Source organism: Miniopterus schreibersii, assembly GCF_964146895.1.
Source record: "Miniopterus schreibersii genome assembly, chromosome: 6".
NCBI lineage: Eukaryota > Metazoa > Chordata > Mammalia > Chiroptera > Miniopteridae > Miniopterus > Miniopterus schreibersii.
The window spans coordinates 2,441,731-2,460,445 of record NC_138107.1 but is presented as its reverse complement, the minus strand read 5'-3'; the positions used below and the strand labels follow the sequence as shown (position 1 = coordinate 2,460,445).

Sequence of the window (18,715 nt, the reverse complement as noted above, 5' to 3'; positions counted from 1 at the left end):
GCCAATGAATTTACGCCTCGCGCACAATGTCTCGCGACAAGGGAGGCGCGCTAGCAGGTTTGGGCGCGTTGGGTGGGGTCCCAGTATAAAAGACTTCGCCCGAGCGGGCAGCCGCCATTCTGGGGTTCGTTTAGAGGTAAGTTCCGGTGGTTTATCGGTTAGGGGTTAAAATTTTCTTGAGAGCGTTGGACTGGGGAACGAATTTGGCTTGGATTTGAGAGCCTCGGCTCACATGAAGGTCCGGATTGGACAGGGAGGTGTTTGGGACAACAAAAATGGTAGTTTGGGGTGTGTTTAAAAGCAACCCGTTCTGATTACATCTTTCTCCCTTGTGTTCCTTCTACCCCAGGTTTGAATTTTCTCGGAGAAAGACAGGCCGGCCACGAGGAAAAAAGAAAAGCCGCGTCAACATCTAAGCCCTTGAAAGGATCCTGAGCGGGGGGAAAGGGAAAACAGCAGCCACCGGCCCAACCACTTGTGTCTTCTGTCCCTTCCCACCTATCTTGCCCACCCCACCAGCCCACGCTGCTTGGGACTTGAAATCTGTGGCCGAAGGACCGTCACCACATAACTTCAAAAATAATCAACCACCCTCCCTTCCCAAACCCACCCAAATTCACTTACCAGCGTTTACTTTTTTGAATCCACTCAGAACTTTTTTTCTACGACCCCCCCCTCCCTAAAGGGAGTTGGGAGGGGGGGAATGAATACTGAGTTGGCCTTTGTTTTTTTAAGAGACTTTTTGATCCAATGAGGCCCCCCAAATAGAAATTTGGGTCCTGGTTGGTGGTTTCAATTTTTTTTCTCCAAAATTTTAACCCCCTCCCCCCTGAGCCCGAGGTGCTGACGTCGCAAAAAAATTGGATAGTAAGTGTCGAATTTTCAAAAACGAGCCTTGCAACAAGAAATCAACGTTTCCCTTTGTGAAACCAAAAAATGAGAGGAAGAAATGAGACCATAGAGCTGGAGAAAGGACCAAGCCGGTCACTTAATCTCCATTAAAAGGGGCCTTTGTGTCTAACAGTCTCTCTACCACCTACTTCTTCCCTGCCCTGCTGCAGGCTAGGAGAGGGGAGGGAGGGCCCGCAAGTGAGCATTTTGATGGTTAACCCTTGGTAATCCAGCCAATTTCCAGACTGCCAAGCGTTAAATTTGCTTTTATAAGGAGGAATGGCTACCGTCCTCCCTTTAGCAGCAGTCTTCAAAAGGGTTAATGAGCTCACATACAAAAGATGGTGGATCTTGTGGCTCAGAAGTCCCACTTCTTTGTGTGTGAGACAAGCAGGGCGCCTTTCAATTTGCCAGATTAATAAGCAATCTGTACATAAAGATTGCAGGGTAAGGAGATGGGCACAAATATTAGCTGGCTATGATTTAAGATTGTTAAATCCTCTCAATTTAATGTAATGTGCTTGGGTTATATTTGTGTGGTTAAAATAGGTGGCAATCTAGGAATAAAGATTGCAAGACACTTAATTCAGGACAAAATATAATAGTGCCAGTACATACAAGATAGTAGTTGAAGTAAATGTTTTGTAATTGTTGCAGATTGCCTAAGTTATTTAAAAGCAAAAGATTAACATTTTAACTTGATACTTTTTGATGGGATTAGAGGGTGGAAAGGTTGGGGAATGTGGAATTCAGGAGTATAATTTTTAAAGCCATTTAGTGCACTTGAATGCTAGCTTTCTAAAAAAATTGTGTCGTTAATAGGATTTTTTCTTCCCTGCTTCAATATGGCGACTTTCCTTGTCCTTTTGTCTTCCAAGCAGTGCTGCAGATTGTGTCTCCCATTTTTGTCCTCCCTCAGCCCTATTTGTTGAGGGAGCCAAGTCCTCCCCCTTTCCCTTTGTTTGGAGGATGGGGGTGATCGATGGTAGGTTGATCCTCAATTGCAAGTTCAATTCTTCCCCACAGAAAATTGTTATTTTTAATATTTTAATTGCTTTTCCTTTCACAACGCTCTTACTCAAAATAGGTCAAAGACTTAAGGATGGGGACTGGTTTTTGGTTTCTGACCAAGAAAAAGCAGGGGCTGCCAGTGGGCCTCTGCCGGCGGGGCGGGCGCAGGTCTCGGCCTCGCCGCCGCAAAATGGCGCCGCCGCCGGTCTTCTTCCCGGCGGCCGGGGGAGGAGCCTGCGGCCCCCGCCCCGCCCCGCCCCTCGGCCGCTGCCCTGGACCCCTGCCCGCGCCCAGGGGAGTCTTGGTTTCTCTAGAGTGTTATCTTTGTGAAGCCTTTATCCTAGAGGGCGGGAAGCTTACAGCAGTTAGGTCTTGAGGCTGTTCATCTCCGTGGGCAGCCAGTTTTTAACATGAGCCTGATGCTTTTATTGTCACCTTTCCCTCATCACAACCGCTTGGAGGTTTTCCCCACCTCAGTTGCCAGGGGCAGGGAACTAGTGAAACCGACTCTGAGCGTGGGAGCTGTGGGGTGCGTGGCTCGAGTGGGGCACCTGGGGAGGGGCGCCGGGGCGCGGCCCGGGCCCCGCGCCGGCCCCTGGCCGGTCGCCCCTCGGCCGGGCCGCCGTCGCCTCCGCAGTCGCTTGGCTGCTGTGCTTTGGTACTGGGAGGAGAAGCCTCAGAGAGGAGGCCGCAGTGGTAAGCTCGAGGCAGGGGCAGCCCGGCCACGTTTCCTGGTAAGCAAAACCTTTCTGGTATTACGTTTCACGGCCTGCATTTCTTTTATCCCAAGGGCCACCTTTTTTGAGTTTCTTTTTCCTTACCTTGTAAAAGGAATTCCTTAAAACACGGGGAGGAGAATGCCTTCATTTTCAACTTGTGCAGTGGGTGCCTGCAGGAAAGCCAGGCCCTGCCTGAGGGGGGTCGTGGGATCCTGTCCCTTCTACTTTTCCAAAGTCAAATCTTTACCAGATTCTCCATATACCTTTACTTTTTTAAAGTCCTGCATTGAATCATGGAGGTTTCTAGGCAGAACTGGAAAGCCATTTGGTACAACTGCCATGGTGACGGGTGAGACTTCAGGCTAATTTTCTACTGGGTGTGAATTCTCAAGTTACTAAACTTATGGATTGGATGGGAGGGACATGTCTTCCACATGTCTATTGACCACAAGTTTTTTTTATCTTTTAAGCAGTTTGCATTGTGCCTCTGCAGCATACCTTCCTTGGGAGCTGAACATTCTGCCCACTGGGGTTCCTGATCTCTAGTGAGCAGGGGATTAATAAAGACAACCTTCATTAACTTGGGAGATGAGAAACAAAGTCCTTCTGGAAAAACTGATCCTTGTAGTTTGTGGCCAGAGTTCTATTCTGGGATCCTTTCCTGTTGGGATGGGGTGGGGGTGGTGATTTATGAATAAGCTTTCGGGGAGCTCGTGCACCAGGTTTTCAAAATAACTGAGAGATAGGGCTTACTACTTAGAAGAAAGGTACATCCTTGTGAACCACCTGAGAGACATAATTCAGTCCACTGTTGAGTCACGTTAAGAAATGCATCAAACATTGAGGAAAGGAAGGGGAAATGCTTAGGTACAAAGCATTTTCATTTCCAGAAATGCTAAAGCCTCTAAGTTAAGCTAAACTCTGACTCCTTCCTCCTTTGTTAGAAGAGTATTGTGATTGTTTTAAAAAGAACTCTGACTTGCATAGAATTTTTGTCCTGAACCAACCCTGTTCTGTTTCATTGGTGATGGGTATGGAATAACTTTAGCCAAGCTAAATAGTTTTCACCCTATTTAATTAAATAACCCTCAAGTATAATTCATTTTGGAGGCAAGAGTCAGTGTCACTTCTGGACTTTTAAATTGTATCACTGGTAAGAATAGTAGAAAACTCCCCAGTGCCTTGTGTCAGTTGTGGAGGTCTCTGCCTGCAACATCCTCCATAAAGAGCATAGCATAGGACAAGGTGGAGATAGCCCAGGGCTTGCTCCCTCCACCCTCCCTTCTGTACTGCCTTCAAGGAAATTACAGTATATCATGCACTAGATTATTTTTGGTTCCAGAAAGCTTCCTCAAGCTTCCATTGCAGGCTCCGTATTATGACTAGGTAATGTTATGACACTTGGTCACTGCCCCGCCCCTGGTCACTCATTTGCCTTTTGTACTGGAGGCTTGTGCCCGGAATTTAGGCTCTTTATTCCTTTCCACTTGAGTGCCTTGGAACTTCTTTCAAAATGTACTAACTTCAAAAGAGGGAAATTGGGTTGTCAGACACTTGGGGTCCTTAATTTTAAATGAGTGAAAGCTAATCTTCCTGTGGGAAAGTTATGAGAAAACTCACCTTTTAATCACAAGATTGGTGCTTGTGAGAGAAAATTTAGTTTTGTTCATTGTATTTTTTAAATATAATAGGGGAAAATAATGGAAAATGAATATTTAACATTACTTCTGCTTTGTCTCCTAGCTTCTCTTGACTGACTTATTCTTGCTTGTTACGAATGAGAATGGAAAAGTCCCTGGGTCCCATTCCCAGCAGAAGGCGCTAGACAGAATTTAGCTTTGTACTAATTGATCTCTCTTGTCTCCCATCCTCTTAAGTGAAGGAACATTTGAGCTCAGGTGATAATTTTTTGAGTTTCTGAAGGAAGCAGGGGTAGCAGGCCTGTTGGCTTAACTGTTAGTTGGATATGTAAAAGGGAGTTCTCCAAGGTGATGTATATTCAACTCCAGTTTTGACTCTGGGGTCAGCTGTATTTAGGAGGGCTGGTTTGAGGTGATAGTTTAATTGAAGGCTTTTTTGTCAAATTGTATATATCTTGGTTGCTGATGATATGTGTTATTTGGATTTGTTCATTGCTTTTTCAGTCTTCAATAGACGGAAAATCTGTTTTATATCTCCGTTTATTGTATCTATATATCTCTTTTTAGTGTCTGTAGTATGTGGTATCTACTACATGGGAAAATTTCCTTTATCCTTGTGTCTGTCTGTATAAGAATCACCACAGATTTGGTCTGTGCACTTCTTATCTGATATTCTTCAATGTTTTTTCCTCTGACTTCAGGGTCTACCTGTCCTTGTGGAAGTTCCAGGGCGGTAGTCACAGCACAATTAACCCAGATTTGCTCCTCTCTCAGCATTTCTTACCTCATCTCCTCTCCCTGTATTCAGTGCGCACTTTGTGATCTCAAGAACCAGCTCCCTCTCCTCCTTGCTTCTGCCTCTTTTTGCCAAGGTTGTTAAGACCTATGCATTTAGAAATTTACTGAGCTTTTTGTTGGGAGGACTTAAAGGTTAAGATTGTTGCAGTTTATTGTTTGTTTTTTGTCTGAGAACTAATTTACATGATAGGAAAACTGTTCTCTTTTCTGCACAAAGTATATTCGTTTTTGTAAAGCCTTGATTTCCCCACACTTCTGTTGGGATCCTGTCTGTTAACTGTGCTAGAAGCAAGGTGCACGAGGTTTTCTTCTTGCTTCCTTCCTTCCCAGTGTGTTAACTTGATTTCCCAAAAGCAGATATTATTGAGGTGGCTTTCTTTTGGGGTTCTCAGAGGTGTTTTGAGGTATTATGGGTAAAAATACCAATCAAAGCCATATTGATTCTCAACTTCCTCTCTGGAACCTGGTTTCTGGCCTAGAAATTGCTTCACACTTCTCTATCCCACATCAGCAGTTTAACTTTTAACTCCTTTTCTGACCTGGTCTAACCTAGCTACTTAAAATTTAATGGCATTTTCCCACCTTCTACCTTTATTCCATCTTTTTGATTCCATGATTTTTAATTTCAGGCCTTTCTTAGGGATCTTGAATAGTGATATGATTTGGGGGTGGGTGGAAATAGGGGATCAGATTTGCACCTTTGCTTTTGAAACCACAAACTAATCATGCTCTTAACTTTGAAACAATAAAAACTTTCGCAGTATTTGGTTAATGAGCGACATTCCATTTAAGGCTGAGGACCTGCTTGGTTGCCTTTGCATCCATTTGTCTCCATTTCTGGGAACTACACCTCCCCCGAGGAAAGGTTCTGTTTTCAAGTTTTGTTTCTTTGTCACCTATCACTTCAGCTGATTGTCGACTGGTGCAAGTAGTACATATCCTGCCACTTGTGATTATGATTCTTAATGAGCTAAGTTAAAAAGGAATTGACTACTCCTGGAAGACATTTAGCCCAACACCCAAGATTGTCCTAGTTTTTATCAAGTCACAGGTGGTTTTTTTTCAAACCAGATTTACAAGCAACGAAGTAGAGATAGGACTTAACAATAAGCAAAAGTACTTTGGAGAATTGAGCATTTTGTTACAGGGATGTGAATCTTAGCTCTAATGCTATTTAATTGTCAGCTGTCCTAGGAAGGATGTAACTGGGAGGGGAGAGGTGTGCTGCCCTAGTCCTCCAGTCATGTAGTAGCCATGCTTAACTTGCCAGGGCTGTTTTCTCAGTGCTGACTATGGTCTGTGTTGATTTTCCTTATTTTAAAATGGTGAGTGTAGTTGAACATAAATTGAATAGTCACTATATTTTGTCAGATGTGGAAATGGGTTTTATTAGAGGACATGCTGGCATTGTCCTTGCCACTCATTTATTCTGTGGGTTTGTTTTGTTCTCTCATCTTAGAAACCTCAGTCATGGGTTCAGGTCCCATAGACCCCAAAGAGCTTCTCAAAGGCCTGGATAGCTTCCTTAACCGAGATGGGGAAGTCAAGAGTGTGGATGGGATTTCCAAGATCTTCAGGTGAGTCTACCCCTTTTCGGATTCATTGTGAGTGGAGGATATTGTATGTTGTGACTAAGGTAGACAGGCCAAGTGTGCCTGGGAAGGAAAGGGAAAGTCAGTGGGATGGGATTGAAGCCCAATAATTTTAGAATAAGTGATAGGAAAAGGCAATCCCTTGATTCCTGGGTATAATGGAATTAGATATTTGGATATCCACAGTCTCAGGGGAGTCACCCTTTGGAAGGAAATGGGTAGCCAGGTGACAGAATTCTTGGTTCTGTTTTGGGTCACATTTTACATCCCCAGGGGAAGCAAATGGCTAAGCCAGTCCTGAACAGACTGCTGAAGGCTGGTTGTTGAGGACTGGGACTCTTCACCTGCAAGTAGAATCAGATGTGTCCTGTGTGTTAAGGAAGCAGTGATGCTCACCCCCCAGTTCTTTTCCATCCTCCTGTGGGTTTCCATTTCACTCTGGATCCATCCCATCTTCCTAGAGGCCCATGTGACCCACTCTGTAGCAAAGTCCCAAGTTATCGGGGATGTCCAGGTGCTCACAGGTTAGAGGCTCTGCTGCTGGAAGAAGCAGCGCTCTGACTGCTCCATTCCTAACCCGGTCCTCTCCTACAGTCTGATGAAGGAAGCACGGAAGATGGTGAGTCGATGCACTTACTTGAACATTCTGCTGCAGACTCAGTCACCAGAAATATTGGTCAAGTAAGTGGGGATCTTGGTGGCTGGGATGGGAAGGTGTAGTTAGACGGCGGGGGGGGGGGGGTGGTCATGGGGTTCCTGGGTTGCTGGTGGGGAACTAGGAGTGTGGGATGTGACCCTTCCAAAACCCGGGAAGGGCATCAGATATTTCTCCTACCTGCCTACAGGTTTATTGATGTTGGTGGCTACAAGCTTCTTAACAATTGGTTGACATATTCAAAGACGACCAACAACATGCCCCTGTTGCAACAAATTCTGTTGACCCTGCAGCACCTACCACTCACCGTGGACCACCTCAAGCAGGTACCTTTGGTCTTGACCACCTCAGTGTGTCCCTTTTAGTTTAGCCTGACAGATGAAAAACTTACACTGACTCTGAGGTGACTGTGATTTTGGGCCTGTGAGAGAGAATGGTAGGAAAAATAGGAATTTGGAATCAGAAGACTTGGTTCAAATTTATCTCCTTTAATAGGTGTGTGGCTTGGGGCACTCCATATATCTGAGCCTCAGTTTTTTCTTCTATAAAATGGGAATAATTGTACCTACCTAACTGGATTATATTAAGGATCAAATAAGACTATGCCCACAAAGGTTTTATAAAAGGTAAAGTACAATATCAGTGTTAGTCACTGGTAAGGGGCTGAGAAGAGATTGTGAGTTTGGGGGGTTGTTAGTTGTGAGTGGCCTTTCTGTCCTCCTGGCATTTACCTTTCTGCTGCTCCCTGTCTCTCACAGAACAACACAGCCAAACTGGTGAAGCAGCTGAGCAAGTCAAGTGAGGATGAAGGTAGGGGCCAGCCCTTCCCCGCCTGGGCTTTCCTCTGCTACTCCACGTAATTCCCTCCTGCCTGGCCCCACTCTTGGACTGGACCTTCTTCATTGCTCTTTCTACCTCAATTTGTTTTCCTCTCTTTTAAAAATTTAGTTCCTCTAACCTGTCCCCTCTCTCCTAGTCTCAGTTTCGAATAGGATTTGTTCATTTCTCTACTATTGAGGGTAAGATAAGGTATACCATACTTTAACTAGAAACTGATTTTTTTTTTAAACTTTTTTATTTTTATTTTTTATTTTAGAGAAAGAGAGGGAGAGAGGAAAACATTGTTCTGTTTTCCATTCATTTATACATCATTGGTTGCTTCTTGTATGTGCCCTGACCAGGGATTGAACCAGCAACCTTGGTGTATCAAGACGGTGCTCTAACCAGCTGAGCTACCCGGCCAGGGCTAGAAGCCGATTCTTAAGAACTCTTGGTGCTACCTGGCCAGGTAGCTCAGTTGGTTAGAGTGTCGTCCCAATACACTAAGGTTGTGGGTTTGATCTCTGGTCAGGGCATATACAAGAAGCAACCAATGAGTGCATAAATAAGTGGAACAGCAAATCAGTCTCTCAAATCAGTAAATAAAATGTACAAAAAAGAGAACTCTTAGTGCAAAAGTCATACACTTAAAATTCTTTGGGGAGAAAAAGTGTCATTGTAGAGTGTCTCATCATCATTGACTTCTCTTTTTCTACATAATATAGTAGTTCTGCCATTTTAACACCTTCTGTAGCGCATGGGCAGAATCCCAACTCCTGGAGTATAGCATAGCTTTCATAGCAGCAGATCTTCCCTTTTCTAAGGCAGGGTTTTGGAGCTCCTGGCCATGGCCATACAGTTCTGGCTTGAAGTTAGAGCCTCGCTCCAGAAAATCACAGACTTTTCTTTAGAGGAAAAAATGGTGTGTACCCAAGGGTTCAATATCCAAAGATTTTACACCCACAGCATAAATCTGGAGCATAAGACCCTAGTATCCTGCAAGTGAGCAGTGTTCTAGCAGTGCTTGATCTCCTCCTGGTCAGATCTGCTCTTGGTCTAAAGGGAGTGGTGTACTAGGGGTGGTGTGCTAGGCCCTTTTGGAAAGAGGCTTTGGCTATTTGGTGTAGAGGGAGCATCTAGGCCTGGGTTAGCCTTTATGAAGTTCTTTTAGCTATAGGAGAAAACACTGGGAACACTTTCTAAGATAAAGGATTTATTATGCTAAGCGAAATAAACCAGTCAGAGAAAGAGAAGTATCACATGATCTCATGTGATGAGGAATATATGTGGAATATAATGAACAAAATAAACTGACAAACAAAATAGTTCCAGAGGCATGGATTCATGGAACAGACTGACAGATCTCAAAGGGGGACAGGAAGAGATTAACTAGAGAACTTATATGCATATATGCATAGCCCATGGACACAGACAATAGTGTGGTGAAGACTGGGGGTGGGGTGGGGGCAAAGGGGATAACATGGGGGACATCTGTAATACTGTCAACAATAAAAAAAGAAGATAAAGGATTTAACTCACAGTATTGTTTAGGTGAAAAACATTCCCTAACTTTCAATTTTTTTTTATAATATGGTTTTATTGATTTTGGAGAGAGGGAGGGGAGAAAGAGAAACATCTATTGACTGCCTCCCGTATGCCCTCTACTGGGGGTTGAGCCTGAAACCCAAGCATGTGTCCTGACTTGGAATCAAATCAGTGACCTTTTTGTGCATGGGATGACACATTCAATCAACTGAGCTACACTGGCCAGGGCCCCTACCTTTCCGTTCTTTCAGTTGTATTAATTCCCAGTTTTTAGGTCCTTTTAGATACAGAGCACTTTGCTGTTTTTGTGACATCTCAGAGTACCTTTAAGAATAAACCTGTAGTATAATATATATCCCAGAAGAGCCCATTGAGTCATTGCCCATCTTTTGTTCCCTCACTGTCAGGTATGCTGTCCCCTGTGCTGCCTTCGTTAAATACAGATTTAATTATTATACTTCCTCTGGATATAGAAGTTTGTACTTTCATTATCCACTGTCATGAATTCTCACTGGACCATAGTATCAGTTGCTCCAAAAAGGTTTTGAGGTGTTCCTGCATTGGGGATGCATTGACATTCATCTTGCCTTAGGTACAGAAATTGCCAGTTGTGTGACTATTTTGAAAATTTAGGTTTTAATGTTATATGACAATCTCATTATTAAATGAGTCTGTAAGTGGAAATGTTGGCAAGAAGAGAGAGAACATAGATGAGATGTTATTTGCCAAGTACAAAAGGAAAGAGCTACAGAGGTATTTTTTCCATATTTACATACAAATTCTGTTCTTTAAAATTCTCTGGACTTTTTTCTTTAGATAAATTGTAACCCTAAATTGGTCTGTTTTTAAGTTCTTTTTCACCCTTGCTATACTTGATTTTTTTTATTGTTGTTAATTCTCACCTGAGGCTGTGTTTTTCCATTGCTTTTCAGAGAGTGGAAGGGATAGAGAGAGGGAGGGATGGGTAGAGAGAGAGAGAGAAACATCGACTAGTTGCCTCTGGCAGTCCTCCTGACCTGGGGGCAGGGAGCCACCCCACAACCCAGGTATGTGCCCTAGACCAGAATCAAACCCGCTACCCTTCGATGCGTGGGTTGACGCTCTAACCACCGAACCACAATGGCCAGGGCTACTTAATTGATTTTTAAAAAGCAGTTATCACTTGCAGTATTCTGGAAAAAAACATTGCCTAGAAAATCTTTTGTAAGATGGATCTAAATCAGCTTCCTTGAGACTTGAGATTAAGTTTGCCTTTAGGACAATGCAGAATAATGCTGTTTGTTTTAGAATCTAGTAGCCCTTCAGAGACTTGACTCTGCCTACCTTTCTCCTGATTTTAGTTTCTGGGTTTTTATTGTTAATCCTCACTTGAGGACGTTTTTTCCATTAATTAAAAAAAAAATTTTTTTTAGATAGAGTGGAAAGGCAGGAGGGATGTGTCCATTGGTTGCCTCCCCCACACCCCTTAACTGTGGTCGGAGATCGAACCTGCAACCCAGGTACTTGCCCTTGACTGGGACTCAAACCCAAAATCCTTTGGTTCAAGGGCTGACACTCTAACCACTGAGCCACACCAGGCAGCCAGTTTCTGTTCTTTTAACAGACAGGGAAGAACATAAGTATTGGGTTCTTACTTGCCGCTTTCTAGTTTTGTGATTAATCTCTGTACTTCTGTGTTTGTGGTGGGGGATTAAAAATCTTCAGGTTGCCCTAGCCAGCTTGGCTCAGTGGTTAGAGTGTCGGCCCACAGACTGAAGGGTCCCGGGTTCAATTCCAACCAAGGGGGCATGTACCTGTGTTGCAGGCTCGATCCCTGGCCCTGGTCAGGGTGGCTGCGAGAGGCATGATGTGTCTCTCTCACATTGATGCTCCTCCCCCCACCCCACTTTCTCTGAAAAGCAATTGAAAAAATGTCCTCAGGTGAGGATTAAAAAAAAATCTTCAGGTTGTTGGCCCTGGCTGATTTGGCTCAGTCGGTCGAGCATCACCGCCTGCGCAGAGAGGTTGCTGGTTCGGTTCCCTGTCAGGACACGTGCCTGGGTTTCGGGCTCAATCCCCAGTAGAGGTGTGTAGAAGGCAGCTGATCGATGTTACGCTCTCATATCAGTATTTCTTTCTTCTCACTCCCTCTTTCTAAAAAATCAATACATTATTTTTTTAAGTTTTTAATTTTTAAAAGATATGTTTTCATTGATTTTTAGAGAGAGAGGAAGGGAGAGGGATAGAAACTTCAATGAGAGAAACATCCTTGATCAACTGCCTCCTGCACACCCCTACTAGGGATCAAGCCCGAAACTCGGGCATGGCATGTGCCCTGACGGAGCCGAACTGGTGACCTCTTGGTTTGTGGGTTGATGTGCAGTCGCTGAGCCACACCAGCCAGGCTCAATAACTACTCTTTTTTTTTTTTTTTTTTAAATTTTACTTTTATTTAAAATATTATAGATGTCCCTTTTTCTCCCCAATGACCCGCTCCACCCCGTCCCTTCCCCCTCCCCAGTCCCTCTCTCCACCATTGTCCGTGTCCTTGCGTTGTGCATATATGCAATTAACTACTCTTTTTAAAAAAAATTAAAATCTTCAAATTTTAATAATTACAGGAGATATATAGGGATGGGCAAAAGTAGGTTTACAAATAAATAAATAATCCAGAATAAACTCTGTTTCAACATACTCAACTATAAGCCTACTTTTGCCCACCCTAAATGTATGAAGCACTGGTGTAGTTTTTATAATGTACTCTGCAATAAATATTCAAACATCTCTCTTTTCTGTTACTGGAAGGATAATATTTTAAGTTATTTAGGCATTTCCTCTTTCTGTCACCTGCAGAGCTCCGGAAATTGGCCTCAGTCCTGGTCAGCGACTGGATGGCTGTCATCCGCTCCCAGAGTGGTGCCCAGCCTGCTGGTGAGGCCCTATGTCCTTTACCCTTACTGATTCATTCCCACGGCGGTGGCCTCCAGTGTCCTCAGCCTACTTCACCTCTGCCTGGCAGTCTTCCTCTTTATCTAAATAAAATCTTTTTCTACTTTGTTTTCCCACAACAGAGAAAGATAAGAAAAAGCGGAAAGAAGAGGGAAAGGGTCGAACCACCCCTCCTGAGCGACCTTTAACTGAGGTGAAAGCTGAGCCTCGGGCTGAGGAGGTCCCAGAGAAGAAGAGGGAGAAGCCCAAGTCTCTTCGAACCACAGCGCCCAGTCACGCCAAGTTCCGCTCCACCGGTGAGGCTACTGGCTGGCCCCAGGAGGGGGCGGGCATGTGCACACCCAGGGCCTCATGGCAAAATGGCTGGATTATGATACTCGAAGAGATGAAGGCTAGCGGGTGAAACTTAGAGTTCTACAAGGCTAGGTGAACCAAAAGGAAAAGTCAAGGTGGCTCAGCTGGCTGGGCATTGTCCTGTGCACCGAAAGGTGGTTGGTTTGATTCCAGGTCAGGGCCCTGCCCAGGTTGTTGTGAGTTCAATACCCAGTAGGGGGCGTGCAGGACGCAGCAGATTGATATTTCGCTCTCACATTGATGTTTCTTTCTCCCTCCCTCTCTAAAAGTCAATAAAAAATTTTTAACAGCAAAAAGTCAAGAGGGTGGGGTGTGAGCTCAACCCCACCCCATGTCTCTTCCTCAGGATTGGAGCTGGAGACCCCGTCCCTGGTGCCTGTGAAGAAGAGTGCCAGTGCAGTGCTGGTTTCTGACAAGTACAACCTTAAGCCCATCCCCCTCAAGCGGCAGAGGTATGGACCTGTGCTGGGCTTCCGAATGGGCTGGGTCTGAGGACTCGAGAACGGTGTTGCTGATGGTTCCTTTTCTAACAGCTCGGCAGCTGCCCCAGGAGACTCTGCGCCCCATGCAGAGAAGAGGTACAAGCCGCTCAACACAACACCCAATGCTACCAAAGAGATCAAAGTGAAGATTATCCCGCCACAGCGTGAGTGCAGAGTGGGGAAACGTATTGAATTGGGAGCAAACTTCATGGGAATGAATGTGGGGCATGTTCCTTCTCTTTAATGTTTCCCTCCATTTTCCTTTGATTTCTTGGTGTCCTTTAATTTTTGCTCCTCTGAAACTTGTTTCATAGGATTACTTAGGAATGATTTTAGAAATGAGATGGGAGGTGTGCTCTTCACCGACTGGTTAGGGGCACTCCCAGCTGGCAGGGTGATCGGTCATGTCCACGGGCCTGGCTCTGTCAGTTATCTGAGCTCGAGTTCACATCCAGAAGCACAGCAGAAAGAGTAAAGCCGGGAATTTCTTGTGCATGTGCTTTCTGGTCACCTTGAGCTATTGGTCCCAAATTGAGGCAGGGTCTCCACTGCCCCATTTTTCTGCCCAGACTTTGTCTATAGGAATAGGATTGTAAAGGAGCTGTGATAGTTCCATTTATACTTGATCCTCTTGTAGCTATGGAGGGCCTGGGCTTCCTGGATGCTCTCAACTCGGCCCCCGTTCCAGGCATCAAAATTAAGAAGAAGAAGAAGGTGCTGTCGCCTACCGCTGCCAAGGTATGGCCCTGGGTGGGAGGTGTCAGTGACCGTGTAAAGGTCAAGTCACAGGAAGGGCCCAGCACCGTGGCCAGTGTTGCTCAGTGGTTGAGCATAGTCCCATGCACCGAGAGGTCACCGCTTCGATTCCTGGTTGGGGCACATGCCTGGGGTGTGGGTGTGATCCCCAGCAGCGGGCGTGCAGGGGGCATCTACTCAATGTTTTTCTCTCTTCTTCTCCCTTCCTTTGTTTCTAAAATTAACAAAAACAGATTTTAAAAAAAAGGAAGGGCCCAGCAGCTTGGACTTGGGGAGGGCAAAAGGAATTTGTCTCAGATATAGACTGGTCACATGAAGGTGGGCAGCATTTGACATAGGTCTTCGTTTATATGAACTGTCAGGCATCCTGCCTAGGACACTGGACTATAACTGCCTTGCCTTGACCTTGGCTTTCCTGTCAGCTCATTAACTCCCTTTTCTTTCATGGCAGCCAAGCCCGTTTGAAGGGAAAACAAGCACAGAGCCAAGCACAGCCAAGCCTTCTTCCCCGGAGCCAGCACCTCCTTCTGAAGCTATGGACACAGACCGTCCAGGGACCCCAGTTCCCCCTGTGGAAGTCCCAGAGCTCCTGGACCCAGGTAAATTGAGAAAGTGATTCAGGTTTTGGGGATTCTCTAAGAGGAAGGGCCTGGGTCTGAAACCTCTCCTGCTTACAGCCTCTTTGGAGCCAGGAGCCCTGGATGCAAAACCAGTGGAGAGTCCTGGTGATCCCAGCCAGCTGACCCGGAAAGGCAGGAAGAGGAAAACTGTGACGTGGCCTGAGGAGGGCAAACTGAGGGAATATTTCTATTTTGAACTGGATGAAACTGAACGAGGTTAGAAGTCAGGTTTTCTGTAGGATAGGTGGGTACAGAGAGTGTGGAAAAGGGCGTGGTTGTACTTACCTTCCCTCTTGCGTCTGGCCCTTGCCAATAGTAAATGTGAACAAGATCAAGGACTTTGGCGAGGCAGCAAAGCGAGAGATCCTGTCAGACCGACATGCGTTTGAGACGGCCCGGCGTCTGAGCCATGACAACATGGAGGAGAAGGTGCCGTGGGTGTGCCCCCGGCCCCTGGTTCTGCCCTCACCTCTTGTCACCCCTGGAAGCAACAGCCAGGAGCGGTACATCCAGGCTGAGCGGGAGAAAGGCATCCTTCAGGAGCTCTTCCTGAACAAGGAAAGGTGAGCAGAATGGGATTCATGCCCTGGGGTGCCGAGCGCTTGGACTCCTGAAGGGAGCATGCCTGGGTGGTTAAGGAGAGGCTGGAGGTTAGGAAGAAATTCGAGGGCCTGAATGAGTCATTTGACCGTTGGTCTTCCTTTGCTTCCCCTGGGCCATTCCTGCTAGCCCTCACGAGCCTGATCCTGAGCCCTATGAGCCTATACCCCCGAAGCTCATCCCCCTAGATGAGGTGAGTGTGAAGTGGTGGTGGGGGTTGTGACTGAATGTCACTGCGGCTCTCCTGGGAGACTGCTTCATTTAGTAGTTGACCTCACTGTTCCGTTCTGCTCTCAGGAGTGTTCCATGGATGAGACCCCATATGTTGAGACTCTGGAACCTGGGGAGGCCGGCGGCTCACCTGATGGGGCCAGTGGCTCCAAGTTGCCTCCTGTTCTGGCCAATCTTATGGGAAGCATGGGTGCTGGGAAGAGCCCCCAGGGTCCTGGAGGAGGAGGCATCAATGTCCAAGAGATCCTCACCTCCATCATGGTACGAGCCCTCCTCCCTCTTGTCCGCTGTCTGGAAAGCCCCTTCTCTTTTCCCAGGCCGCCTCAGCTTCCCACTTTCCTCCTCGTTTGGCTCTCCCTTTCTCTGCTGATGAGGATGTTGCTCTCTGTTTGTTTTGCCTCGCAGGGTAGCCCAAATAGTCATCCTTCAGAGGAACTGCTGAAGCAGCCGGACTACTCGGACAAGATCAAGCAGATGCTGGGTAATCATTAGGGCCGGGCGGGGAGGACGCCTGCATGGGCTTGTGGGAGCAGGGGAATTCTACGCCACTTGGTGGCCAGACATAGGGGGCGAGGTGGAGACTAGACCCAGACAGCTTTGCTCTGCTAGGCCGGTCTTGGAGAATCAGCTGGGCATACAAAAGTGAGAAGACATGCTGCTCTTCCAGAGTTCTCCTGCTGACAGGTTGATTCCCTTTCCCTTAACAGTGCCACATGGACTCTTAGGCCCTGGTCCAATAGCCAATGGTTTCCCACAAGGAGGCCCTGGGGGACCCAAGGGGATGCAGCACTTCCCCCCCGGTCCTGGGGGACCTATGCCAGGTAGGTGGTGAGAGAGAGAGAGAGGTTGGAATGGGCTCATCTGCTTAACTTTGGTCTGGTAATATGGGATTGACCAAAAGGAGGGAGGTGGTTTAGGGTGGGAGGGAGCAGTCCCTGAGTTTAACAGGTAGCTGACATTGTCTCTCTTCCTTTCTTTCCTAACAGGTCCCCATGGAGGCCCTGGGGGCCCTGGTGGGCCAGTAGGTCCACGTCTCCTGGGTCCCCCACCCCCTCCCCGGGGGGGCGATCCCTTTTGGGATGGCCCTGGTGACCCCATGCGGGGTGGCCCGATGCGGGGGGGTCCAGGTCCTGGTCCTGGACCATACCATAGAGGTCGTGGAGGCCGAGGAGGAAATGAACCTCCTCCTCCTCCTCCATTTCGAGGGGCCAGAGGAGGTCGCTCTGGAGGAGGACCCCCAAATGGACGAGGGGGCCCTGGTGGAGGCATGGTTGGAGGTGGTGGGCACCGTCCCCATGAAGGCCCTGGCGGTAGCATGGGTGGAGGACACCGTCCCCATGAAGGCCCTGGTGGTGGCATGGGCAGTGGCAGTGGTCATCGTCCTCACGAAGGTCCTGGCGGTGGCATGGGTGGAAATGGTGGACACCGCCCCCATGAAGGCCCTGGACATGGGGGGCCTCATGGCCACCGGCCTCATGATGTCCCTGGTCACCGAGGCCATGACCATCGAGGGCCACCTCATGAGCACCGTGGCCATGATGGCCCTGGCCACGGAGGAGGGGGCCACCGAGGGCACGATGGAGGCCACAGCCATGGAGGAGGTGAGGATGATCCCTGGCCCCTCTTTGTCTCTTCTGCCACACACGATTTGGGGGAGTGTCTACCCCGGGTATGCCAGGCAGAATATGAGGTCGCCTGTTCCCAGCATGCATGGCTGTTCCTACCCTTTGCCCTCCCCCCAAATCCCCAAGGCTCTGTCTCTGAAAGACTTTCTCAGGATTCACGGGCTTGGAGGTGGGTGAGGGTGGCCATTTCCTATCTAACTGTCCCACCGTCTTTTCCAGACATGTCAAACCGCCCTGTTTGCCGACACTTTATGATGAAGGGCAACTGCCGCTATGAGAACAGCTGTGCCTTCTACCACCCAGGGGTCAATGGGCCCCCCCTGCCCTAGGGACCCCCCCGTCCTCCCCACACTGTTATGGCTTCTGTGAGGCCCGTTTGTCCCTTCCCCAGCTGAGGAGGAGCCGGCCTCCTCAGTCCCCACTGCTCATGTTCCTGGGGTTCTGATCACTGGTGCGCACTGATGTACATCCTCTCCTCCAGTCTGGGGAGGAGGGCCTGGACATGCTGTACTCCACTGCTCAAGAAGAGACTCGGCTGGCTTCCCTTTGTGAGGAGATTTGCCCTGGAACACAAGCCCCTTTCCAGTATTACCTTTAATGCCTGAGAGCCTAATGCTGGCTGTTCCGGAGAGCACCGGCCCCCTGTGAGTCCTCCCCACGCACAGAGCTCTTGATGTGGGATCAGCTGCACTTATGAAACCATCCCAGCCAAGTTCACTATCCTCATGGGGTGGGGAGATGGTAAAAGGGGTATCGGATATCCCACTGCACTGACAGGGCTCCCCACTCCTCCCTCGACACCAGCTGGACACATTCTGAGTTCTTTCTCCAGTCAGACTCTGCAGCCTTGTGTGAGCATTGTGTCCGCATCGTGGCTGCTGGGCTTGATGATGGCATGTCCACAACTGCCCCCAGTGACGGGCTTGTGGGCTGTGGTGGCGTCTGCCTTGCACACACAGCTCATTCTGGAAACAAACACTTCAGCGAGACCAGCTGTTCATGAACTGAAGCCTGGCGTGCTGGGCCCGACAGTCACACTACATGTACCGCCTTGGGATTTAGCTCGCTTCCTATCCCCACCTGGGACCTTGTTGGAGTGAGGCCACCTCTGAGTCCCCACCAGGCACCTTCCTGGGTGCATTCACCAACACAGCTGGCCCTTACCCAGCCCTCCTCCACCTGTCTCGGCATCAGTTGTTTTCTATGAAAACTGGATTGGTTGGGTTTTGTGCAGGGTCTTGGGTTAGAGCCACAATGGATTTGAGGATGAGTATTTTTTTTCTTTTGGTTTTGTATATTTTGTACATTAATAATAAACAGTGGAAAGAGAAGCAGCTTATTTAACCTCCCTGTGTGTTTGGACTCGTTAAAAAACAAGACCCAGCCATTATCCGATGTTTTCGATACATTCATACAAACCTTTGTGGAGTCTCAGTTCTTTGAGTGGCA

At 47.4% G+C, this 18,715-nt stretch overlaps 1 protein-coding gene across 3 annotated transcripts; it reads left to right on the top strand.

Moving 5' to 3' along the window:
* The first annotated feature begins 74 nt into the window (after positions 1-74).
* Positions 75-18,605, top strand: PPP1R10 (protein phosphatase 1 regulatory subunit 10). Of its 3 annotated transcripts, XM_081141454.1 has the most exons (20): positions 75-136; positions 350-867; positions 6,519-6,636; positions 7,246-7,332; positions 7,497-7,632; positions 8,065-8,116; positions 12,503-12,580; positions 12,721-12,894; positions 13,299-13,404; positions 13,486-13,598; positions 14,072-14,172; positions 14,642-14,789; positions 14,868-15,026; positions 15,127-15,373; positions 15,540-15,603; positions 15,708-15,902; positions 16,047-16,122; positions 16,349-16,462; positions 16,628-17,242; positions 17,486-18,605. In XM_081141454.1, the coding sequence occupies exons 3-20, from the start codon at positions 6,530-6,532 to the stop codon at positions 17,593-17,595; spliced, it is 2,682 nt and encodes an 893-aa protein (XP_080997580.1). In that variant the 5' UTR covers positions 75-136; positions 350-867; positions 6,519-6,529; the 3' UTR covers positions 17,596-18,605. The 3 variants fall into 3 exon arrangements, with proteins under 3 accessions (XP_080997580.1, XP_080997581.1, XP_080997582.1); XM_081141455.1 differs by lacking the exons at positions 75-136; positions 350-867 and adding an exon at positions 2,565-2,636; XM_081141456.1 differs by lacking the exons at positions 75-136; positions 350-867 and adding an exon at positions 3,095-3,166.
* The last annotated feature ends 110 nt before the right edge of the window (positions 18,606-18,715 follow it).